The 27,329-nt window shown below is 41.4% G+C and overlaps 1 protein-coding gene across 2 annotated transcripts in view; it reads left to right on the forward strand.

Annotated features, from left to right (window-relative positions):
* The first annotated feature begins 1,065 nt into the window (after positions 1 to 1,065).
* LOC115164536 (bone morphogenetic protein 1) overlaps positions 1,066 to 27,329 on the forward strand; it is a 66,256-nt gene continuing 39,992 nt past the window's right edge. Inside the window, exon 1 of one of the 2 annotated variants that reach the window (XM_029717129.1) lies at positions 1,066 to 1,397. In XM_029717129.1, coding sequence (XP_029572989.1) covers positions 1,253 to 1,397 — 145 coding nt within the window. In that variant the 5' untranslated portion in view covers positions 1,066 to 1,252. The remainder of the gene's footprint in view (positions 1,398 to 27,329) is intronic. The other variant, XM_029717128.1, reaches the window with a different exon arrangement.

Consider the following 27,329-nt stretch of genomic DNA (forward strand, 5'->3'; position numbering starts at 1 on the left):
CATTTGTCTTTGCAGACTGATCTACATATTTTTGCAAACTTTGAATTGTCTACATTCAAGTTTGCACAATTGATCATTGTGTACAGTATCATGATCAGTGGAACAGGTAGGAATGGCCTACGTTTGATCTTTTACATGTTTGCTGTCGAGTCATTTGAATTCAGTTAATAATGAAATAATCAATCTTTGTCATCCTTCATGTTTACTTTTAGATTACAAATAAGTTGTGTTTTTCTTGTCAGGTAAAATATTTCTATAACTGGTGTAAAATATGATCATTCCATGTGTTGGCAACAGGTGGCGCTCAACTCAGTAAAAACCATGACTGTTTTAACTCTGGTTCTTAATGATACACAGTATGAGTTAAAACTCCCTTTTTATTTTTGTCTCTAATTGCATAGTTAGTTTGATATCTGATTTATAGATTTCATCAAGTGATAATAAGGCTGTGGTATCTTTGTCACATCTACGGAAGGGTTCTGCCTTGTGTCTGGGGCAGGGGGAAGCCTGTCTCTGATAAACAGCTTAATGTCTCTTTACAACTCGACAAAATACACGATGAACTGTGTGACTTATAAATCACCTGAGTAGTTTAGTGATGACAATGCCAGCCAGGAATAAAAGTATGTGTGCTGTGTGTGTCAATGCATCTCCATTGGCCTTTCTTTATATCGACTATGCATCCGCCAGAGGGGTGTGATCATTTGGGATGATGAAACAAAATGTTATTTGTAACTTTGGAATGATAGGTTTTCGACTTACCTTCAAATTACACAAACCAAGTCAAGTTTATTTCTCATATGTACAGGAACACATGGTACACCAAAACATAAGACTGGTTGCTCTTCATTTTCCAGTATTGACCATGCACATTTCGATCTTGTGCTGTTGAAATGAAATGTGTTTACACAATGCAATCATGTTTGTTAAGTTTAGGGATTTTATTTAAAGACTAAGATAAATAAGTATTTTACAGACGAGTAGGTACGGGCCCCCATCGCTGTGGCTCCTCTCCATAGAGCCCAACGTGATGATGTGCCACGATCACCGAAGTTTGCCGGAGCACGACTACGGAGCGAATCACTGCCCCATAATCAAGACTTTGTGGAGAGGCTGAGCTCTGATTTTAAACCCGCCCTCCGGAGAGATCTAATTTCCCCAAAACCTCCCATTTTCTCTCTCTCCTTCTGTCCCTTTTTCTTTATCTCTTATTTTTCGTCTTTCGCTGTAACCTACCCCCCACTCACGAATCATGGATCTCACAACGAGATGTTTGTTTCTTCTACCCTGCCTTTGCATGATATCTGCGATCGATTTAGAAGCAATAGAAACAAGCTACTATGTGGAGCCCACTGCCACATCAGATGTGATCGACTATAAGGATCCCTGTAAAGCTGGTAAGATTTTGGAACGCTATTTACCTCATTTATGTGGACCTCAAACATGCCACGAAATGCTTTTGTGTGTCTGGAAGCTTGTGGTCAGTGAAGGAAATGCATTTGGAGATGACAGCGGTGAATCGAGTTTTAAGGTATAAGGATATTTTATATTTCTTTATTTTTGACCTATTGTCATAGTTTTGCTGATTCACGCGTTGAACATAACATACTGTTGACATAGCTGGTGGTGGAAAGCTGGCACTCGTTGAAATAAAAGGACAATGTCATTTCTCAGGGTATAATGTTCAAAGCATGGAAGAAAAAAAAGTTTTGAATTTTTACTGGAACATAATGCAAACATGTTATTAGTTTAAAAGTTTTGTCATATCTTTATAGAAAGTATTTTCGATGTATGATATGTCTGTGTAGTTAAAACATTATGGCATTTTTAGAATAGCCTATTTAAAGAGATTAAGGAGTTATAGCTTAACTTGGAAGAATAAAGAACCATTGGAGAGCACCAAATAACCACCTATTGAACTGTCAATTGAAACTATTATAATCCTTTCTACCGATCTTACGTTCACTTAAGTAGGCCTTGATCGTGAAGAAAAACGTTGTATTTTAGTATGTTATGAGGCTCCAGTGTTACCCACTTGGTTTTGTCATTGCGCAAAATGACGTGCATTTAATACTTCACCGGCTGTTCATGTGACCACTGAAAACAAGCGGCTGGAGGGGGTGCTGTAATGTAGTCCACACCTGGTCTGTTTTATCCTCATGTATGATCTCCAGTTCTGACCACTCAAAATCCCAATTCTGTTGACATTAATTGGGGGCCTATGTGATCTTCTAATTATAAACTACATGACCAAAAATATGTGGACACCAGCATGAAAAACAGGCCCAGACCATTATTCCTCCTTCACCAAACTTTACAGTTGGCACTATGCATTAAGGCAGGTAGCGTTTTCCTGGCAAACACAGATTCGTCCATCGGACTGCCAGATGCTGAAGTGTGATTCATCACTCCAGAGAACGCGTTTCCACTGCTCCAGAGTCCAATGGCTGCAAGCTTTACAGCCGACGCTTGGCATTGCACATAGTGAGCTTTGGCTTGTGTGAACCTGCTCTGCCATGGAAACCCATTTCATGAAGCTCTCGATGAGCAGTTCTTGTGGTGACGTTGCTTCAGGAGCCCGTTTGGAACTCAGTAGTGAGTGTTGCAACCGAGGACAGAGGATTTTTTTGCGCTTCAGCACACGGCGGTCCCGTTCCGTGAGCTTGTGTAGCCAACCACTTCATGTCTGAGCCGTTGTTGCTCCGAGACGTTTCCACTTCACAATAACAGCACTTACAGTTGACCGAGGCAGCTCTAGCAGGGCAGAAATTTGACGAACTGACTTGTTGGAAAGGTGGCATCCCATGACGGTTCCACGTTAAAGTCACTGAGCTCTTCATTAAGGCCATTCTACTGCCAATGTTTGTCTATGGAGATTGCATGGCGGTGTGCTCTTTTTTTCTGCACCTGTCAGCAACGGCTCTGGCTGACATAGCCAAATCCACTTATTTTAAGGGTTGTGTGTGTGTGTGTGTGTGTGTGTGTGTGTGTGTGTGTGTGTGTGTTTATACATACATACAGTTGAAGTCGGAAGTTTACATACACCTTAGCCAAATACATTTAAACTCAGTTTTTCACAATTCCTGACATTTAATCCTAGTAAAAATTCCCTGTCTTAGGTCAGTTAGGATCACCACTTTATTTTAGGAATGTGAAATGTCAGAATAATAGTAGTGAGAATGATTTATTTAAGCTTTTATTTCTTTCATATTCCCAGTGGGTCAGAAGTTTACATACACTCAAATAGTATTTGGTAGTATTGCCTTTAAATTGTTTAACTTGGGTCAAACGTTTTGGGTAGCCTTCCACAAGCTTCCTACAATAAGTTCGGTGAATTTTGGCCCATTCCCCCTAACAGAGCTAGTGTAACTGAGTCAGGTTTGTAGGCCTCCTAGCTCGCACACGCTTTTTCAGTTATGCCAACAAATGTTCTATAGGATTGAGGTCAGGGCTTTGTGATGGCCACTCCAATACCTTGACTTTGTTGTCCTTAAAGCCATTTTGCCACAACTTTGGAAGTATGCTTGGGGTCATTGTCCATTTCGAAGACCCATTTGCAACCAAGCTTTAACTTCCTGACTGATGTCTTGAGATGTTTCTTCAATATATCCACATAATTTTCCATCCTCATGATGCCATCTATTTTAAGACGTGCACCAGTCCCTCCTGCAGCAAAGCACCCCCACAACATGATGCTGCCACCCGTGCTTTACGGTTGGGATGGTGTTCTTCGGCTTGCAAGCGCCCCACTTTTTCCTTTTTAACATAACGATGGTAATTATAGCCAAACAGTTTTATTTTTGTTTCATCAGACCAGAAGACATTTCTCCAAAAAGTACGATCTTTGCAAGCTGCTTGCAAGCCTCCCCCTTTTTTCTTCTTAACATAACGATGGTCATTATGGCCAAGCAGTTCTAATTTTGTTTCATCAGACCATAGGACATTTCTCCAAAAAGTACGATCTTTGTCCCCATGTGCAGTTGCAAACCGTAGTCTGGCTTTTTTATGGCGGTTTTGGAGCAGTGGCTTCTTCCTTGCTGAGCGGCCTTTCAGGTTATGTCGATATAGGACTCGTTTTACTGTGGATATAGATACTTTTGTACCTGTACCTTTTGTACATAATTTTCTGGAATTTTCCAAGCTGTTTAAAGGCATAGTCAATTTAGTGTATGTAAAAAACATGTTTTACAGTGATTTATAAATGAAATAATATGTCTGTAAACAATTGTTGGATTAATTACTTAGGACATCTACTTTGTGCATGACACAACAGACTTGCCAAAACTATAGTTTGTTATTAAGAAATTTGTGGAGTGGTTGAAAAAAAAGAGTTTTAATGACTCCAACCTAAGTGTATGTAAACTTCCGACTTCAACTGTAGGTACTGCCAGCTATAGCAAGAAGTAAAAAAAGTTAGCCCAACTAGATAATCATTAATTATTTGCATGATCTCAATTATCATTCTGTCACTGCACATTTGTTATAGCCTGCAATTATTTTTGTCTTCAAAGCCAACAACAAGACATGTATTTTTGGAAAATGCTCTTGTTCAGTAGTTTATTTTCATACCAATAGGCCTACATGAAACCAAAATTGCAATAGCCTGCTGGACGAATAAATGAAAATAATAAATTAGGCTTACAGCTATCACAACCTATATTTTAATAGCAATAAAACAGCTTTTGGTTTCAAAAAAGGAGGACTCCCCTCCTCCCAATTAAAATGAACCCCTGGCTATCAGATTACAACAAGGCTTACAAGACCAAGTTCAAATGCCAACATCAAATTCAAAGCAATCAGCACACTGCCTAAACAGCTTATCGGCAAAGGAAATGGCACTGTCTCTGCCCTCTGCTTTCTAAAAGTGACAGAAAAAGGCGCACAGGCTAGAAGCTGCTCTTCAATGCTCTGCATGGTCCTAAAGCCAGCCTTTACAGGTAAACAGACATTGCAATTTTAAATCAGGATTGGTATGATTTTAGTCTACGTGTCTTGTTGTTGCCTCTGCTGGAGCGGGGTGCTGAGATTTTTCGGCACGCTAGAGACGGCTATATCGAAATGCTAATACAGAACTGGTTAAGGCCCAGTGCATAATATTGTTTTTTTTATTCCAATTTTTCAGGGGGTGCAGCAGCACCCTCAGCACCCCTACTTCCCACGGCTATGCCTACAACCTAGGCTATGGGAGACTATCCATATGATGAGAGAAATACCACGTAAACAAACAACAGCCAAGATATATACACAGTACCAGTCAAAGGTTTGGGCACACCTACTCATTCAAGGGTTTTTCTTTATTTTTACTAATTCTACATTGTAGAATAAAAGTGAAGACATCCCAACTATGAAATAAAACATATGGAGTCATGTGGTGCCCACAAAAAGTGTTAAACAAATCAAGATATTGTATTTTATACATTCTTCAAAGTAGCCACCCTTTGCCCTGTTGACAGCTTTGCAAACTCTTGGCATTCTCTCAACCAGCATCACCTGGAATGCATTTCCAACAGTCTTGAAGGAGTTCCCACATATGTTGAGCACTTGTTGGCTGCTTTTTAAAATTATATATACAGTTGAAGTCGGAAGTTTACATACACTTAGGTTGGAGTCATTGAAACTTGTTTTTCAACCCCTCCACAGAATTCTTGAGAACAAACTATAGTTTTGGCAAGTCGGTTAGGACATCTACTTTTTGCATGACACAAGTCATTTTTCCAACAATTGTTTACAGACAGACTATTTACATACACATACACTACCTGTACCGAGGCGCTGTCCATTCAGCGGTGCTGAATCACGAACGCTGCCTTAATGCGTAGGTTTTTCGTCATTCCTTGGTCGAGTTGTTTGTCCTTGTCGATTGTAGGCCTAAGTAATTCCTTTTATGTATGCCTTTTATTTCAATGCATGTGCAGGATTTTTCTGGCATAGTGTCAATGTCGGCCTTGATAGCGTGTATTATGCATCTATTTCTTCATGTTGCGCTGTTCCCCAAGTAGGCTAAATTAGTCTGTGTAGCATATGTATGAGGTTGAGTAGTGCATTGTACACGCCATTTCACAGACATTTAAACATAATATTGACGTGATAATGTCTGGGGGACATTTTTGTTTGTTTTTGCTGTTCTCCAAATAGCATTTTATTGTTTTAAAATTGTGTATAAGTACAGTAAATGAGCTTCAACTGGCGGGTGTATTTCTAGACACCCCGCTTTGCCATACCCTAGGTTTAGCTGAGCTGCACCACCCCCACCCCCAAACTATGGCTATGGTTGTAGGGGTGCTTCATTTATAACCCAGGTAAGATGTGTAGCCTAATTAAATCCAATCAATACATTCGGATTACATCAAGATCTGATTACACCATCCTCTGGCTAGTTTATTTCTACAAATATGACAACATTCAGAACAGAATAGGCATATATATTTTGTGTGGAAGAGCATATCTCAGTTGTCATCGTAATAAACAATGTGCTGTGAATTCACTGTCTCCCAAAGTGTCTTTGGTGAATTTCTAGAGATTATTTTCCCCATCTGCTGAAGGCATTTAGGGTACAGACAAGAGACATGGCTCCTGGTACTTAAATTGTTTGGCGCTTGTGTCTGTCTCATTCGTGCTTGACAGCATCAGGCAGACGAAGGGTATGTGTAAAGTCCTTCATGTCCCTGTTAGTTCAGTTCTCCTCCTCCTACTTCTCCTCTGTCTTCATGTATCCTCAGTCCAGTGGCCTGGATTCTTTGTCCTGTTAAACACCTGAGTAGAAGCTGGGTTGAGCATGATACCAGCCACTATATTTGGGCAATTCCATGGAAACGGAATTGCGCTGAGACTAAGATTTTTTACTTACAATGTATGCCAAACCAAAACTAATGATTTAAAAGTTTAACAAACCATATAACGCTATGATCAAGGACTACTTTAAAAATGTACAATGAACATTTGTCAAAAACACATTTACTGGAAGAGCTGTGCAGATGCAAAGTTGGGACAGAATTTCAGGAATATCTCCCTCTGTTTGTTATGTGACCACGTTTTCCAAATATCTGCTCCGAATTAAGATTCAAAGATGTCTGCAGAAATGATTGGGAGTCAGCTATGACATGACACCTTGCGTTTTAAAAATATATATTTTGGTTATTGAACTACAGTAAGTGAAGTGGATTTACACTTAGTAACGAATATTCATCATGGGTCCCTGATCTATACTACACAGAAATGCATAATTATGGATATGTTGAATGTCATTCTCTTCATGGGGATGTATACTAAATAGGATTCAGTACAGCACATTATAGTGTGCTCAACTGTATTGTACTAAGCTCTACTTTACTTTTCTTTACTGTACTGTGCTGTCCAAGCATAGCCATCTATGATTGGTTCTGATTTGGTGGAGGATGCTGGTTATAGAATTACATAGGAAAGAGAGGGGGCTCATGGGTAGGTGTCAGTAAAAGTCGGGAGAGGTCGCGTTCATTTTTATTTTCTATTTTATTTCACCTTTATTTAACCAGGTAGGCCAGTTGAGAACAAGTTCTCATTTACAACTGCGACCTGGCCAAGATAAAGCAAAGCAGTGTGACAAAAACAACAACACAGAGTTACACATAAACAAACAGAGTCAATAACACAAAAGAAAATAAAAATTGAAAAATCTATGTACAGTGTGTGCAAATGTAGAAGAGTAGGGAGGTAGGCAATAAATAGGCTCTAGAGGTGAAAATAATTACAATTTAGCATTAATACTGGAGTGGTAGATGTGCAGATGATGATGTGCAAGTAGAGATACTGGGGTGCAAGAGGGTAAGTAATAGTATGGGGATGAGGTAGAAGGAAAGAGATGGAGAGAGAGAGGGTTCCAGACTTGAGTTTTAATCACTTAATAATTCATAAACAAAATGTATATCAGTGAAAACACAAACTAACTGATAGGTCCACCTTTCCTTGTTACTTCTGTGAACTTTCATTATCCTCCCTCCTCACAAGGGAAAGAGAAATTAGAAAATATCTTAAAGATATGAATTTCAAAGCACAAGGCAATGTTTCTTAAACTTACAGAAGGCAGAAAAAGTTATCCTAAACTAAATATTGATATTAGTTCAACATTGTGTTAATGTATATATGCCTTAATTAAAATACATTTTGAAAAACAAATATATATGAAATTGTATTTGTCACATACACATGGTTAGCAGATGTTAATGCGAGTGTAGCGAAATGCTTGTGCTTCTAGTTCCGACCATGCAGTAATATCTAACCTAACAATTTCACAACTACCTTATACACACAAGTGTAAAGGAATGAATAAGAATATGTACATAAAAATATATGAATGCGTGATGGCCGAACAGCATAGGCAAGATGCAGTAGATGGTATAGAGTACAGTATATACATATGAGATGAGTAATGTAGGGCATGTAAGCATTATATAAAGTGGCATTGTTTAAAGTGGCTAGTGATACATTTATTACATAAAGATGAAGTAGATGGTATAGAGTACAGTAAATTGAGATGAGTAATGTAGGGTATGTAAACATTAGTGGCATTGTTTAAAATGGCTAGTGATACATTTATTACATACATTTTTCCATTATTAAAGTGGCTAGAGTTGAGTCAGTATGTTGGCAGCAGCCACTCAATGTTAGTGATGGCTGTTTAACAGTCTGATGGCCTTGAGATAGAAGCTGTTTTTCAGTCTCTCGGTCCCAGCTTTGATGCACCTGTACTGACCTCGCCTTCTGGATGATAGCGGGATGAACAGGCAGTGACTCGGGTGGTTGTTGTCCTTGATCTTTTTGGCCTTCCTGTGACATCGAGTGGTGTAGGTGTCCTGGAGGGCAGGTAGTTTGCCCCCGGTGATGCGTTGTGCAGACCTCACTACCCTCTGGAGAGCCTTACGGTTATGGGCGGAGCAGTTGCCGTACCAGGCGGTGATACAGCCCGACAGGATGCTCTCGATTGTGCATCTGTAAAAGTTTGAGTGTTTTTGGTGACAAGCCGAATTTCTTCTGCCTCCTGAGGCGCTGCTGTGCCTTCTTCACCACGCTGTCTGTGTGGGTGGACCATTTCAGTTTGTCCGTGATGTGTATGCCGAGGAACTTAAAACTTTGCACTTTCTCCACTACTGTCCCGTCTGTGGATAGAGGGCTGCTCCCTCTGCTGTTTCCTGAAGTCCACGATCATCTCCTTTGTTTTGTTAAAATTGACTGTTGTGGTTATTTTCCTGGCACCAGACTCCGAGGGCCCTCACCTCTTCCCTGTAGGCCATCTCGCCGTTGTTGGTAATCAAGCCTACCACTGTAGTGGTCTGCAAACTAGTAGTGGTCTACCACTGTAGTGGTCTGCAAGCCTACCACTGTAGTGGTAGACCTGTAGTGGTAGGCTGGTCTGTAGTGGTAGGCTGGTCTGCAAACTGTAGTGGCCTACCACTGTAGTGGTCTGCAAGCCTACCACTGTAGTGGTCTGCAAACTTGATGATTGAGTTGGAGGCGTGCATGGCCACGTAGTCCTGGGTGAACAGGGAGTACAGGAGAGGGCTGAGACACCCTTGTGGGGCCCCAGTGTTGAGGATCAGCGGGGTGGAGCGTCAGGAAGTCCAGGACCCAGTTGCACAGGGTGGGGTCGAGACCCAGGGTCTCGAGCTTAATGACGAGTCTGGAGGGTACTATGGTGTTAAATGCTGAGCTGTAATCGATGAACAGCATTCTTACATAGGTATTCCTCTTGTCCAGATGGGTTAGAGCAGTGTGCAGTGTGATTGCGTCGTCTGTGGACCTATTGGGGCGGTAAGCAAATTGGAGTGGGTGTCAGGTAGGGTGGAGGTGATATGGTCCTTGACTCGTCTCTCAAAGCACTTCATGATGAGGGAAGTGAGTGTTACGGGGCGGTAGTCATTTAGCTCAGTTACCTTAGCTTTCTTGGGAACAGGAACAATGGTGGCCCTTTTGAAGCATGTGGGAACAGCAGACTGGGATAAGGTTTGATTGAATATGTCCGTAAACACACCAGCCAGCTGCTCTGCGAGCCATGTTTCCGTGAAACAAAGAACGTTACAGTCTCTGATGTCTCTCTGGAAGGCAACTCTTGCTCGGATTTCGTCTACCTTGTTGTCAAGAGACTGGACATTGGCGAGGAGTATGCTCGGGAGTGGTGCGCGATGTACCCTTCTACGGAGCCTGGCCAGAAGACCGCTCCGTCTGCCCCTTCTACGGCGCCGTTGTTTTGGGTCGCCGGCTGGGATACGATCCTTTGTCCTGGGTGGTGGGCCAAACAGAGGATCAGCTTTGGGAAAGTCGTATTCCTGGTCGTAATGTTGGTGAGTTGACGTTACTCTTATATCCAATAGTTCCTCCCGACTGTATGTAATAAAACCTAAGATATCCTGGGGTAACAATGTAAGAAATAACACATAAAAAAATTAAATACTGCATAGTTTCCCATACATACTGTCACGATTGTCTAGGACCAGTAGATATGTGAAATCAGGAGCAGGAGACAGAGGGCCGGAGCAACTGAGTTTTAATAATAAATACCAGACGCAATAGCCGTTGGGCACAGGGCGCGTGGCGAAGTCCGCCAGGAGAAAACACTTTTCTCAAAACAAATAAGCGCACTGGAAAACAAACAGCGCGCGGGGCGCAGCCCGGCAATATAATGTCTACTTAATCGGATATAATTACAACTGTCCTTAGTGAACAAATGAACAATCCCGCACGAGAACCCCAACTGAAAATACACATTAAATAACCCCCCACTAATGACAAACACAAAACAGGTGCGGGATAGACAGACAAAACCAAAAGACACAGAAACAACGATCGGTGGCAGCTAATAGGCCGGCGACGACGACCGGCGAGCGCCGCCCGACCGAGGAGGGGCGCCACCTTCGTTAGATACTGTGACACATACATACATACATACATACATACATACATACATACATACATACATACATACATACATACATACATACAGTTGTAGTCAGAAGTCTACATACACTTAGGTTGGAGTCATTAAAACTCGTTTTTCAACCACTCCACAAATTTCTTGTTAACAAACTATAGTTTTGACAAGTCAGTTAGCACATCGACTTTGCATGACACAAGTCATTTTTACAACAATTGTTTACAGACAGATTATTTAACTTATAATTCACTGTATCACAATTCCAGTGAGTCAGAAATGTACATACACTAAGTTGACTGTGCCTTTAAACAGCTTGGAAAATTCCAGAAAATGATGTCATGGCTTTAGAAGCTTCTGATAGGCTAATTGACATAATTTGAGTCAATTGGAGGTGTACCTGTGGATGTATTTCAAGGCCTACCTTCAAACTCAGTGCCTCTTTGCTTGACATCATGGGAAAATCTAAAAAAATCGGCCAAGATCTAAGACCTCAACAAGTCTGGTTCATCCTTGGGGGCAATTGCCAAACGCCTGAAGGTACCATGTTCATCTGTACAAACAATAGTACGCAAGTATAAACACCAAGCATACTTCCAAAGTTGTGGCAAAATGGCTTAAGGACAGAAAAGTCAAGGTATTGGAGTGGCCATCACAAAGCCCTGACCTCAATACTATAGAAAATCTGTGGGCAGAACTGAAAAAGCGTATGCGAGCAAGGAGGCCTACAAACCTGACTCAGTTACACCAGCTCTGTCAGGAGGAATGGGCCAAAGTTCACCCAACTTATTGTGGAAGCTTGTGGAAGGCTACCTGAAACGTTTGACCCAAGTTAAGCAATTTAAAGGCAATGCTACCAATACTATTTGAGTGTATGTAAACTTCTGACCCACTGGGAATGAAAGAAATAAAAGCTGAAATAAATAATTCTCTCTACTATTATTCTGACATTTCACATTCTTAAAATTAAGTGGTGATCCTAACTGACCTAAAACAGGGAACCTTTACTAGGATTAAATGTCAGGAATTGTGAAAAACGGAGTTTAAATGTATTTGTAAACTTCCGACTTCAATTGTATATCAAATATATATATAAACTCTTAGCTTTCATTTGACACCCAATTTGACATGCTCCCATGAACTTCACATGTTGGTGCTCATGGGTCCTTTTACATGGAAATGACCAGAGGCAGAACATAATAAAAGTGGTGTTTTGCAATACAGAATCTATCACACACACATTGCTCTAATTTCATATAGCTTGTTTATACTTTTCTTGTATGTAGTAAGGCGTGATTACGTGAGATGTTTTTACAGGGGTTCAAGAGGTTGCTTCCTCTACTATCTACATAGATGTGTTTAGGGGAGCAAAGTTACAGTATTTGTCATCTCAGTTGTCCAGGCAAATAGTTTTACTTATAAATAGGAAAATGTGGGATCTGATATGCAAGAGGATAACTGACACATGACTCATGGTTAGGAGCCCCCTGGAAGCAGAGTAACTCAATCAGTACAAGTGCTCCAAGTGGGATTCCTAAATGTAAACAAGTATGTCTTCAAATCGGGATTGAATGGTTAGGAGCCCCCTGGAAGCAGAGTAACTCAATCAGTACAAGTGCTCCAAGTGGGATTCCTAAATGTAAACAAGTATGTCTTCAAGTAAGGTTTGAATGGGCTGGAATTGAGGATGCCACATAAACAAAAATGTGCAGTGTTTGCTAAAGATCAAAGGTCCGAGGTGTCAGTTGTTTACTCGTTGCTTATTCCATTGACCTAACATGATATCTTTAATTTGTCTAGACAGAGCAAATTACCAAAATCAAACAAACAAATGTCAGGGAATCACACATGTCAAGAAATGACTTATTTTAGTAGGGATGGTAGACCAGTCCCGTCATCGTTTGAACAGTGGGTTAATATGTTCACACGTACCCGTGGGCAATGTTAAGGACAGGTTCTGGAAAGACGGTTAAGTACAACACCCACCCATTTCTAGCCTCCGCCCCATTTCAGCTGTCTCACTCAAACTTCTTCACTCAATGACTCGCTTACTGACTTACTCATGCTCTCTCGCAAAAGGTGACAACCACTGTCAGCAATCGACAGTGGTGTAGTGTTCCATCGCTAGTGCCTGTATCGATTTTTACTAAAGGATACCATTGCATTTAGTCAATTTGATAGCAGTCTGCTGCTTTCAAGGTTAGCTTTAGGTCAACAGTGGTTAGTGCGCTTACAAGATTATAAGATTAAACAATAAATTCAACAATAAATTGTTTACTTGAGCAAAATAGAATTGCTAACATTACAAATTGATTAATATAAATTGTAAATGGGGAAAATCCATTTAAAACAGTTATCTGATGGAAAACGCCTTAGTTCAGAGCTCCAACCATGGCAGCATCCCAGCAACTTGTTTACTGTAAAAACCTATTAAGATCCACTCATTTTCTATATAAAAAAAATGAGTGGATTCTATATAAAAAATGAGTGGATTCTATAATTCTATATAAAAAATGCAAGTCACGCTCAATGCCTCCTGTATTTAAATCATGATAGATCTTCAAGAGAGCAGAAACTGACTTGACATTTGAGTTTGCATTATGGGGTAGATGACTTAATCTACCAAGGAGCTTCTTTCAAGGGATGAGTCTGTTGGATTTGAAATCATATATCCTTCTAATTTGTATTCTGACATCATTTAATTTGAAGTCTGTGGGCTACAACAGGCTTTGCCCTGCATTTGAGCTCCTCTGCTGTAAGCGTTACCAAGAGACGTGCTGTAGCCTATAGGGAGGGTGAGGAGGAGACCAGCCTCAAGCAGCCCTCGCTTATGCAAGTGGTTTTCCTGTCTCCCCCACCCCCTCCTCTCCCCTCTGACTGTACCTGGCAGTTCCCACAGACTGTACTGTAGGTCATTCACGCCATGCCAGGGCAGAGCTGCTGGAAGGTGGAGGGCAGGCTGGGCAGACTGGCCACGCCAGCATAAGGTGAGTGAAGCCCATTGGCAGCTTATCTAGGAGCTGTTAACTGGCCCTGAGGATTGCATGCATGCAGTCAACCCAAGCCTTTAATCATCCCCACCATTACTTATGCATTTGACTATGAGCTAGTTTCTGACTTGATAATAAACAATGGATCATGGGTGATAGGGGATGTTTGGAAGGCAGCTGTTTACTCTGATGTCTTTGTCATCTGAAGAGTCTAGTTGGATAATTCCCTAATTAATTTCAGGTGTCCTGCGCTGTTGATAGTGTGACCCAGAGGGAGCTTGTAGCTTGAGGCCATGTTCTCTAAGAGACCTCACATGTGCTACTCAAGGGTTCAAAACCTGGATATTTAAATCACTGAATATAAATCACTCCTCAAAAAATGTGATCCCAGCGGGTAAGGTTATTCTCAAACAGATCTAGTGAAATGTTACTTGTGTGATTTAGACAGCAAGAGCCAGATGTTTGTCATTGGGAGAGAATTTGATAGGTGATTATATTAGTCAACAAAACAAAAACATCTAAAATATCAGCGTTGTTGTAAACCAATAGTATTTTAATGTCTGTTATATGGTTTGTTGATTTTAGAACTAAACTCTCCATCTCTTATTTTTGGAGAAAAATAAATTAAAACGGTATAGTCTTTGTAAATGATATCATAAATATGACTGGTGGAGTTATGTCATACATGCAGCTAACAAAACTATATGGAAAAGTGTGCTTATTGCAGCAATAACGCAAAAATGGAAGAGGCAAGTAGAAGGGGGAGAAAGTAAAGAACTTGTCGGCCCTGCATTAAAGACCGAAATTGGTTAAAGAAAAATTGGTTAAAAAGGTATACTAGTTTCATTTAAGGACCAAACAATTAACAGCTGTGCCATATATATATTACAAAATAGTTGGGATAGATTTTCGATGTACCGATTCCATGGCACATGGTTTATGAACTAATACACAAAATAACGCTGGATTCAAAACTTTTAGTTTTTCCATTTAAATTATTATACAAAATTCTTGCAACCAATAGAATGTTATATACTAACGTTACCGTTCAAAAGTTTGGGGTCACTTAGAAATGTCCTTGTTTTTGAAAGAAAAGCAAAAACGATTTGTCCATTTTAAAATAACATAAAATTGATCAGAAATACAGTGTAGACAATGTTAATGTTGTAAATTACTATTGTAGCTGGAAACGGCAGATTTTTATTAATGGAATATCTACATAGACGTACAGAGGCCCATTATCAGCAACCATCACTCCTGTGTTCCAATGACATGTTGTGTTGGCTAATCCAAGTTTATCATTTTAAAAGGCTAATTGATCATTAGAAAACCCTTTTGCAATAATGTTGTCACAGCTTAAAACTGTTCTGATTTAAAGAAGCAATAAAACTGGCCTGCTTTAGACTCGTTGAGTATCTGGAGCATCAGCATTTGTGGGTTTCTTCTGAAACTTGTCAGTCTATTCTTGAAATGAAAAATGAAAGCTATTCCATGCGAGAAATTGCCAAGAAACTGAAGATCTCGTACAACGCTGTATACTACTCCCTTCACAGAACAGCGCAAACTGGCTCTAACCAGAATAGAAAGAGGAGTGGGAGGCCACGGTGCACAACTGAGCAAGAGGAAAAGTACATTAGTGTCTAGTTTGAGAAACAGACGCCTCACAAGTCCTCAACTGGCAGCTTCATTAAATAGTACCCGCAAAACACCAGTCTCAACGTCAACAGTGAAGAGGCGACTTCGGGATGCTGGGCTTCTAGGAAGAGTTCCGAAGAAAAGGCCATATCTCAGACTGACCAATAAAAAGAAAAGCTTAAGATGGGCAAAAGAACACAGACACTGGACAGAGGAACTCTGCCTAGAAGGCCAGCATCCCTGAGTCGCCTCTTCACTGTTGACGTTGAGACTGGTGTTTTGCGGGTACTATTTAATGAAGCTGCCAGTTGAGGACTTGTGAGGCGTCTGTTTCTCAATATATACAGTTCCAGTCAAAGGTTTGGACACACCTACTCATTCCAGGGTTTTTCTTTATTTGTTATATTTTCTACATTGTAGAATAATAGTGAAGACATCAAAACAATGATATAACACATATGGAATCATGTAGTAACCAAAAAAGTGTTAAACAAATATATTATATATATATGAGCTTCTTCAAAGTAGCCACCCTTTGCCTTGATGACAGCTTTGCACACTCTTGGAAATGATGCAGACAATTACATTGATGGAATCCACGATCTATCTGCAGTATTAATGCTGATCTACCCCCCCCCCCCCCCAAAAAAACAATTTCAAATAATAATAAATAGAACTCCATAAATCTCCATTTAGTTACTATTGGGACTTGCTTCTAGAAAGCTCCCAAGGCAATTAGTTATCTAAAGGGTATGCAGCCATGCATGGAAGATGAAATGTATACAAACCAGCCCACACATAATGTAGTTTACATCAATAGCTTTGCTCCTGTAGTTTTCAGGTGATTTAGGGTGCCATGGTGTGGTCATAATCTGGGTGCATTAGTGGGAACAATATGTTTGTTGTCAATGCTAAGAAATAACAAATGCTCTGGGAGTGCTCATTTAAATGACTCAAAGCATGCCTAATTAAGCAACAATAATGAGGAGCTAAACAAGCAAAAAGGGAACTTCTTTACAGTTCAGTCCCATTTGTCATTCATTTTGACTTGTCTGAATTATTCATTTGAGCTCCATTACTGTTCATCTGGAAATAGTGTTTTCCCCACCTGTAGTTTCTTTAAAAGTCTCCTTTTTAATTTATTTAAAGAAGCTTGGATGTCTCTTCATGACACAATGCATATTTAAGCCTATCTCAGCTTGACTAATGACTATGATAATTCTAAAGTAAATTCTCTAATCTCTGATTTGTACCTTATGTAGCTACCACTCTTCACTAGCCATAAAAATGCATCACAAAGATATGGCATATGAGTAATAACAGACATCATGTAACCATTGCAACATATTATGATCTCATAAAACTCTAATGATTATTTGAAAATGTTATGGCTATACGATATGGGAGTTATTGGAGAACACGATGTCAGTCATGATTTGAAGATAACATTTTAGACATGGATAAATGTGGGAAATCAGATCCTGCTAATGGGCCTGATGGAGTTTGAAATACGTTAGAAGAGACAGGCTCTGGACATGTGGCTCTCCAGCTGAAGCTGTCTTCATGGTGTCAATAATAAGACTCTGGACTGATCTCTGCTGTGGTGCCTGATGAGACTTCTAGGCTTTTATTGGAGTGTAATCCCCTCTTAGAATCTGGGGCTTTAGCCTGAGGCTTCTCCGGAATCTCTCCTAATTACACCTTTAGTTATGTTTTTTTTCTCCTGCCTTGGGCTCAAATTGCAGTGTGAGGAAGTATCAAGGTAAACATTTGCTCAAGAATAACAGCTGGAGTTGTTTTTACAGAAGGAGAGGGGCACAATATTTACAAGACTCCCACCTTCCATAATATCACCAATCACCTCTTACTATAAGCTTTTCATAGACTGTAACACTGTTTGCCTCACTATTTGTGGTGCCTGGATGTTTTGTTTGTATTTTTCTCTCAGGAATTTTAAAGATACAGCCACAGAAGGCACAATGATGCCTCATTTTCGACTCGAAAACCAGTGTTACCCTAGTGTATACTAAGTGTAACAAAATGTGTTTCCATAGCTAGGGCTGACAGGGAAAGATCAGAATCAACAACCTCTGCGCAATCAAAACAGTTGCGTTGTGAGAAGGTGTTGAAGTTCACAGTTAGCCATTGTTATTTAAATGATATCTGAAAAATACCAGTGGCCTTGCTTTGGCCCCAAGTGAGAGCAGGTCTGCCGGAGCCATGGCCCATTGAGACACGGGTGCCGGCCCGCGTAGATGGAAACAGAAAAGTCTGAGCCTTTTGGGTAAATGCTATGTGGAAATGTGCCATGAGTGTAGGGTATCACCCTGCTGCCACACTGTAGCCAACATGTGTGAAGTCAGATAGGGTTGGCATTCACAGAATGAAACCTGAAAAGTGATACTTGCCCTTTTCATCAGATGGTAATCATCTTAACGCAATACACTATTGGCTGTCATTGGAATTCAAATGCATGTTTGTTTTCAAAACACCCTCACTGTGAGAGGCATTGCCATTTCATTGTAATGCATTTCAAGCCCACGTCAGCTGTTCTTTTCCAGATCTCATCTCAGGGTCTTCGATAGGAAAATATCACTTTTTTTCAGGCAACTGAGTACTAGAGAAGTCCAGGTCTCCTAGTGATCCTACTTTCCTTTATGTGATAGTGGTGTTGGTTTTTAGAGGTTGTTTGTAGTTTTACTGTACCAGATGTGGTGTCCTGGTGGTCACACAGGGAGAATAATCAGTAAAGAGGGTTAGTAAGGGTAATTTCCATGTAAAAGGATCCATGAGCACCAACATGTGAAGTTCATAGGAGCATGTCAAATGGAAGCCAAGAGTCTGTTTATTTTATTTTATTATTAAATACATATATACATTTTTCTACCATTTTCCATCCTAAAAATTTGGAATAAGCAAAGGCTTTGATTTCTTTTCAAACAGAGGGAAATGGGGTCTTAGAAAACATCTGCCAGAAGAAATATTTAAAGCTATTAGAAATACATCAAAACACAATGAAGTGGAAGTAAAGACCCCTGCCAACTAATATCAACACTGATATTTAGTTAAGGAAAATGTTGTCCGCGTTCTGTAATTTTAAGAAACATTGCCTTGTTGCCAAAAGCCCAAATATCTTTAAGATATTTTCTAATTGAGGAGGGAGGACAATGAAAGTTCACATAACTAGCAAGTAAAGTTAGAACTATCAATTAGAGTTTTTACTGAAATCAATTTTGTTTCTGAATTAAGTGATAAACTCATTCTGTTACCAAATCGGTAACAGAATTTCAGAAAAATCGTTAACAGAATTTCTGCAATTGAATTGGCTGAACCAATCAGACGTCTATGTTTCACAAGTTTGGACAGCACAGTACAGTAGTCACAAACCAGAGTCACCTGCTACTGTCCTCCTTTCCACTGGCATACTGTTATGTTCAGCTGAAACTTTCTCTTTCTGTCATCTGATGGTCAAAGCAAGTGTGAAAAATCTGGACAACCCCTTTCTCTCTCTTCTCCCTCTTCTCTCCTCTCTCTCTCCAATGAATGTGATCTCTCCCGGCTCTTACTGACAGCAATTCCAGTCCTCGAGGGCCTGATTGGTGTCACAGTTTTGCCCCAGCCCCAGCTAACACAGCTGACTCCAATAATCACCTAATCATGATCTTCAGTTTAGAATGCAATTTGATTAATCAGCTGTGTTTGCTAGGGATGGAGAAAAGCGTGACACCAATCAGGTCCTCGAGGACTGGAGTTGCCCACCGCTGATTTAGGCATTTACTGTAACCAACATCCTCACCCACTGCGCACGGTCCGACACCGGAAGTCCATGGACATTGAAAAGTAGTTTGGTCAGTCCGCCCTGGCCGTCCGGACCGGCCTTCGTTTGTCCAAAACATATACGTCCATGATTTGTTAAGATTTGGTCTGGTCTGAACCAAATCTGAACCAATCATAGACGTCTATGTTTCACAAGTTTGGACAGTAAAGTAGAGTACAGTGTAGTGTAGTATAGTACAGCACAGTCCTGTATTGTACAGTAGAATAGAGTACACAGTAGAGCACACTATAGTTGCGTGCTCACTGCTTTAGCACACTCCGCTAACCCTGATGTCCTTGCCGTGTCTGAATCCTGTTTTAGGAAGGCCACCAAAAAATCAGAGATTTCCATACCCAACTACAACATTTTCTGTCAAGATCGAACTGCCAAAGGGGGAGGAGTTACAATCTACTCTAGAGAGAGCCTACAACGTTCTGTCATACTTTCCGGGTCTATGCCCAAACAGTTTGAGCTTCTAATTTTAAAAATGAATCTCTCCAGAAAAAAGTCTCTCACTGTTGCCGCCTGTTATAGACCCCCCTCAGCTCCTAGCTGTGCCCTGGACACCATATGTGAATTGATTGCCCACCATCTATCTTCAGAGTTCGTTCTGTTTGGTGACCTAAACTGAGATATGCTTAACACTCTGGCAGTCCTACAATCTAAGCTAGATGCCCTCAATCTCGCACAAATTATCAAGGAACCCACCAGGTACAACCCTAAATCCGTAAACATGGGCGCCCTCATAGATATTATCCTGACCAACTTGCCCTCCAAATACACTTCTGCTGTTTTCAATCAGGATCTCAGCAATCACTGCCTCGTTGCCTGCATCCGCTATGGGTCCGCGGTCAAACGACCACCCCTCATCACTGTCAAACGCTCCCTAAAACACTTCTGCGAGCAGGCCTTTCTAATCGACCTGGCCCGGGTATCCTGGAAGGATATTGACCTCATCCTGTCAGTCGAGGATGCCTGGTCCTTCTTTAAAAGTGCTTTCCTCACCATCTTAAATAAGCATGCCCCTTTCAAAAAATGTAGAACTAAGAACAGATATAGCCCTTGGTTCACTCCAGACCTGACTGCCCTCGACCAGCACAAAAACATCCTGTGGCGGACTGCACTAGCATCGTATAGTCCCCGCGATATGCAACTTCTCAGAGAAGTCAGGAATCAATACATGCAGTCAGTCAGTCAGGAAAGCAAAGGCTATCTTTTTCAAACAGAAATTTGCATCCTGTAGCTCTAACTCCAAAACATTTTGGGACACTGTAAAGTCCATGGAGAATAAGAGCACCTCCTCCCAGCTGCCCACTGCACTGAGGCTAGGTAACACTGTCACCACCGATAAATCCACGATAATTGAGAATTTCAAGAAGCATTTCTCTATGGCTGGCCATGCTTTCCTCCTGGCTACCCCAACCCCGACCAACAGCTCCACACCCCCCACAGCTACTTGCCCAAGCCTCCCCAGCTTCTCCTTCACCCAAATCCAGATAGCAGATGTTTTGAAAGAGCTGCAAAACCTGGACCCATACAAATCAGCTGGGCTAGACAATCCCTCTCTTTCTAAAATTATCCGCCGCCATTGTTGCGACCCCTATTACCAGTCTGTTCAACCTCTTTCGTATCATCCGAGATCCCTAAAGATTGGAAAGCTGCCACGGTCATCCCCTCTTCAAAGGGGGTGACACTCTAGACCCAAACTGTTATAGACCTATATCCATCCTGCCCTGCCTTTCTAAAGTCTTCGAAAGCCAAGTTAATAAACAGATCACTGACCATTTTGAATCCCACCGTACTTTCTCCGCTGTGCAATCCGGTTTTCGAGCTGGTCACGGGTGCACCTCAGCCACGCTCAAGGTACAAAACGATATCATAACCGCCATCGATAAAAGACAGTACTGTGCAGCCGTCTTCGTCGACCTGGCCAAGGCTTTCGACTCTGTCAATCACCGTATTCTTATCGGCAGACTCAACAGCCTTGGTTTCTCAAATGACTGCCTCGCCTGGTTCACCAACTACTTCTCAGACAGAGATCAGCGTGTCAAATCGGAGGGCCTGTTATCCGGACCTCTGGCAGTCTCTATGGGGGTACCACATGGTTCAATTCTCAGGTCGACTCTTTTCTCTGTTTATATCAACGATGTCGCTCTTGCTGCGGGTGATTCCCTGATCCACCTCTACGCAGACGACACCATTCTGTATACATCTGGCCCTTTTTTGGACACTGTTAACTAACCTCCAAACGAGCTTCAATGCCATACAACACTCCTTCCGTGGCCTCCAACTGCTCTTAAACGCTAGTAAAACCAAATGCATGCTTTTCAACTGTTCGCTGCCCGCACCCACCCGCCCGACTAGCATCACTACTCTGGACGGTTCTGACTTAGAATATGTGGACAACTACAAATACCTAGGTGTCTGGCTAGACTGTAAACTCTCCTTCCAGACTCATATTAAACATCTCCAATCCAAAATTAAATCTAGAATCGGCTTCCTATTTCGCAACAAAGCCTCCTTCACTCACACCGCCAAACATACCCTCGTAAAACTGACTATCTTACCGATCCTCGACTTCGGCGATGTCATTTACAAAATAGCTTCCAATACTCTACTCAGAAAATTGGATGCAGTCTATCACAGTGCCATCCGTTTTGTCACCAAAGCCCCTTATACCACCCACCACGTTTGCCCACTGATAAAGAAAGGATCAGTCTATAATTTTAATGGTAGGTTTATTTGAACAGTAAGAAACAGAATAACAACAAAAATATCCAGAAAACCGCGTGTCAAAAATGTTATAAATTGATTGGCATTTTAATGAGGAAAATAAGTATTTGACCCCCTCTCAATCAGAAAGATTTCTGGCTCCCAGGTGTCTTTTATACAGGTAACGATCTGAGATTAGGAGCACACTCTTAAAGGGAGTGCTCCTAACCACAGCTTGTTACCTGTAAAAAAGACACCTGTCCACAGAAGCAATCAATCAATCAGATTCCAAACTCTCCACCATGGCCAAGACCAAAGAGCTCTCCAAGGATGTCAGGGACAAGATTGTAGACCTACACAAGGCTGGAATGGGCTACAAGACCATCGCCAAGCAGCTTGGTGAGAAGGTGACAACATTTGGTGCGATTATTCGCAAATGGAAGAAACATAAAAGAACTGTCAATATCCCTCGGCCTGGGGCTCCATGCAAGATCTCACCTCGTGGGGTTGCAATGATCATGAGAACGGTGAGGAATCAGCCCAGAACTACACGGGAGGATCTTGTCAATGATCTCAAGGCAGCTAGGACCATAGTCACCAAGAAAACAATTGGTAACACACTACGCCGTGAAGGACTGAAATCCTGCAGCGCCCGCAAGGTTCCCCTGCTCAAGAAAGCACATATACATGCCCGTCTGAAGTTTGCCAATGAACATCTAAATGATTCAGAGGACAACTGGGTGAAAGTGTTGTGGTCAGATGAGACCAAAATGGAGCTCTTTGACATCAACTCAACTCGCCGTGTTTGGAGGAGGAGGAATGCTGCCTATGACCCCAAGAACACCATCCCCACCATCAAACATGGAGGTGGGAAACATTATGCTTTGGGGGTGTTTTTCTGCTAAGGGGACAGGACAACTTCACCGCATCAAAGGGACGATGGACGGGCCCATGTACCGTCAAACCTTGGGTGAGAACATCCTTCCCTCAGCCAGGGCATTGAAAATGGGTCGTGGATGGGTACTTCAGCATGACAATGACCCAAAACACACGGCCAAGGCAACAAAGGAGTGGCTCAAGAAGAAGCACATTAAGGTCCTGGAGTGGCCTAGCCAGTCTCCAGACCTTAATCCCATAGAAAATCTGTGGAAGGAGCTGAAGGTTCGAGTTGCCAAATGTCAGCCTCGAAACCTTAATGACTTGGAGAAGATCTGCAAAGAGGAGTGGGACAAAGTCCCTCCTGAGATGTGTGCAAACCTGGTGGCCAACTCCAAGAAACGTCTGACCTCTGTGATTGCCAACAAGGGTTTTGCCACCAAGTACTAAGTCATGTTTTGCAGAGGGGTCAAAGACTTATTTCCCTAATTAAAATGCAAATCATTTTTGACATGCGTTTTTCTGGATTTTTTTGTTGTCATTCTGTCTCTCACTGTTCAAATAAACCTACTATTAAAATTATAGATTGATAATTTCTTTGTCAGTGGGCAAACGTACAAAATCAGCAGGGGATCAAATACTTTTTTCCCCCACTGTATGCTCTAGTTGGCTGGCCCTCGCTACATACTTGTCGCTAAACCCACTGGCTCCAGGTCTCCAGACCTTAATCCCATAGAAAATCTACAAGTCTATGCTAGGTAAAGCTCCGCCTTATCTCAGCTCACTGGTCACGATAACAACACCTACCCATAGCACACGCTCCAGCAGGTCTATCTCACTGGTCATCCCCAAAGCCAACACTTACGTTGGCCGCCTTTCCTTCCAGTTCTCTGCTGCCAATGACTGGAACGAATTGCAAAAGTTGCTGAAACTGACGACTTATATTTCCCTCACTAACTTTAAACATCAGCTATCTGAGCAGCTAACCGATCGCTGCAGCTGTACATAGCCCATCTGTAAATAGCCCACCCAATCTACATACCTCATCCCCATATTGTTTTTATTTACTTTTCTGCTCTTTTGCACACCAGTATTTCTACATGCACATCACCATCTGCTCATCTATCACAACAGTGTTCATTTGCTATTATGGCCTATTTACTGCCTTACCTCCTCACGCCATATGTAAACACTGTATATAGACTTTCTTTTTTTTCTATTGTGTTATTGACTGTACGCTTGTTTATTCCATGTGTAACTTTGTGTTGTTGTGTGCTTTGCTTTATCTTGGCCAGGTCGCAGTTGTAAATGAGAACTTATTCTGAACTAGCTTACCTGGTTAAATAAAGGTGAAATAAAAAATGTATAAAATAAAAAAGTACACTAATAGGGCCGGGACGATACCAGTATCGCGATACTCATTAGTATCGTGGCAAGGAACCAAAACACGAAGCGGATTTAACTTATTTAGGAAAACAGCATGTTGGTGTCACGTCCGTCGTAAGGAGGAGACCAAGGCGCAGCGTGAATATCGTTCCACATCTTTATTATGTTGTGAAACTTAGCCAAACAAACTATAAACAAACAACAAACCGTGACGACAGTGCATGTTGCACCTCTAACTCAAAATAATCTGGGAAAAACAACTACTTAAATATGATCCCCAATTAGAGACAACGATGACCAGCTGCCTCTAATTGGGAATCATACAAAAAAAAACAACATAGAAAAAAGAAACTAGAACACAACATAGAAAAAAGAAACTAGATAAACATAATCTAGAATGCCCACCCAAATCACAGCATTAGCCATGGCAAAATACATAGAATTGCAGGAGATTAGCTTCAAAACTGCTAAATGTTCTCTCAGCTCAGTGTATTTGTTTTGTTTTTATTGCAGAAAATTTGCAACAGCAACATTTGCTCTATGCCGCCAAGATATTTTTCTACTGAATAGACTGTTAGAGTTTACACGTCCTCTTCCAATAAACTGTGTGGAGGTCAAAATTAATTAATATAATGAAACTGTCTACCAAATCTATTCATTTTAAAATGTTGATTACTTCTACTTGCCATTATCGTTCACTTGATGATAAGACAAGACGTCACTCTTTATTAAAATTTTTGCTAACATAGGATTTTTTACATTTTATTTTACCCTTATTTTAACAGGTAAGTTGACGACTGAGAACCCATTCTTATTTACAGCAACGACCTGGGGAATAGTTACAGGGGAGAGAAAGGGGGATGAATTAGCCAATTGAAATCTGGGTATGATTAGGTAGCCATAATGGTATGAGGGCCAGATTGGGAAATTAGCCAGGCCCCCGGGCATAACACCCCTACTCTCATGATAAGTGCCATGGGATCTTTAATGACCATAGACAGTCAGGACACCCGTTTAACATCCCATGAAAGACGGCACCCTACACAGGGCAATATCCCTAATCACTGCCCTGTGGCATTGGGATATTTGTTTTTTAGACCAGAGGAAAGAGTGCCCCCTGCTGGCCCTCCAACAACCCTTCCAGCAGCATATTGTCTCCAATCCAGGGGCCAACCAGGACCAACCCTGCTTAGCTTCAGAGGCAAGCTAACAGTGGGATGCATGGTGGTATGCTGCTGGCAGTGGGATGATGGGGGCCCTGGGTTGCAGGTTTGCCTGGGCGGGGGGGTCCCTGGGCAAGAAAAGTTTGAAAACTCCTGCTGTACTGAACTCTACTCTACTGTTCTGTACCGCACTGTACTCTACTGAGCTCCACTGTGCTGTACTTTGATGTTCAAATTTGTGATTGGTTCAGATTTGGTGTTGTCCAGACCAACCAAATTTGGTCTTGGTTGGTGTCGGAGCTCATTAAAACAATAGCAAGTGTGTAGAACAATACCCAAATATGTAAATTAGGATATTGCATATTTCTACCTTTTTTGTGTACTTATTTAGGATACATCACCATGAGGAGAATGAGATTCATATCCATAATTTTGCATTTCTGTGTTCAGATCAGGGACCCAGGATGAAATTCTGTTACCAGGTATATATACACTTCACTTACTGTAGTTCAATAACCACAGATTTTTTTCAAACTCAAGGTGTCATGTCATAGGTGACAGGCGATTGTTTCTGCAGACATCTTTGAATCTTAATTCGGAACAGATATTTCTGAGTTTATTTAAAACATGGTCACATAAAAAACTGAGGGAGATTTTACCAAAATTCGGTTACCACACTTTGCATCTGCACAGTTCTTCTAGTAAATGTATTTTTGTAAAATGTTGAGTGAAAATTCTTAAAAGTAGTCATTGTACATAAAGTTGTATGGTTTTTGTTTGCGCAAATCTGCAATTCAGTCATGGTGTGTGTCTTACACCAAGGAGGCCGTGTCCTGGGAATTCCCTGAATCAAATGGTGTTTAATTTGATAGAGATCTTGTGCGTAATCTGACGGGCCAAACTGATTGATGGGGGTGGTCTGAGATGAAAGGTATTATGATGGTTAAGATGATCTAAAGACACATTCCAGCGATGGGGGAGGAGAGGGAGAAAGTGTAACGTGCAATCAATCAAATGTTTAATCAAAGGCTGTTTTTATCTTTCCAGTATGTCCCATACAGTGATGAACAGCATCACTGTCCCAGCCACTAAGTGTGGCACGTAAATGAAAATGCCTGTTGTTTGTGTTTCTCCACAATAGATATTTATGTTAGGACACTGAGAACCATATCATCTTTAAACTGGAATGGAACGATCTCTTAGAGCGGAAATGATCAAATTGTTCAACCTTTACATTTCTGTTGAAATTAATACCATCGTTGCAGCTGTTGTCAGTTAGGTAATGAATGTTGCTCGAAAGAGAGTGGTGGCAGTGCTGTGCTCAATAATGATTGTCTGTCTGTCTGTCTGTCTGTCTGTCTGTCTGTCTGTCTGTCTGTCTGTCTGTCTGTCTGTCTGTCTGTCTGTCTGTCTGTCTGTCTGTCTGTCTGTCTGTCTGTCTGTCTGTCTGTCTGTCTGTCTGTCTGTCTGTCTGTCTGTCTGTCTGTCTGTCTGTCTGTCTGTCTGTCTGTCTGTCTGTCTGTCTGTCTGTCTGTCTGTCTGTCTGTCTGTCTGTCTGTCTGTCTTGTCTGTCTGTCTTGTCTGTCCTGTCTGTCTGTCCTGTCTGTCTGTCCTGTCTGTCTGTCTGTCTGTCTGTCTGTCCTGTCTGTCTGTCCTGTCTGTCTGTCCTGTCTGTCCTGTCTGTCCCGTCTGTCTGTCTGTCTGTGCGCTCAGTCTGTTTTGACAGTCGTGTACATGTAGTGGGGTTTCTCTGTTTTTAAAAATCAACTGGCCAGTGCAATGGCTGCCATCCTGTCCTCTACCCGGTGCTCCATATTGAAGAATCCACAGATTCTGTCTGTGTCCGTGGA

This window comes from Salmo trutta, chromosome 27 (assembly GCF_901001165.1).
Source record: "Salmo trutta chromosome 27, fSalTru1.1, whole genome shotgun sequence".
Classification (NCBI taxonomy): domain Eukaryota; kingdom Metazoa; phylum Chordata; class Actinopteri; order Salmoniformes; family Salmonidae; genus Salmo; species Salmo trutta.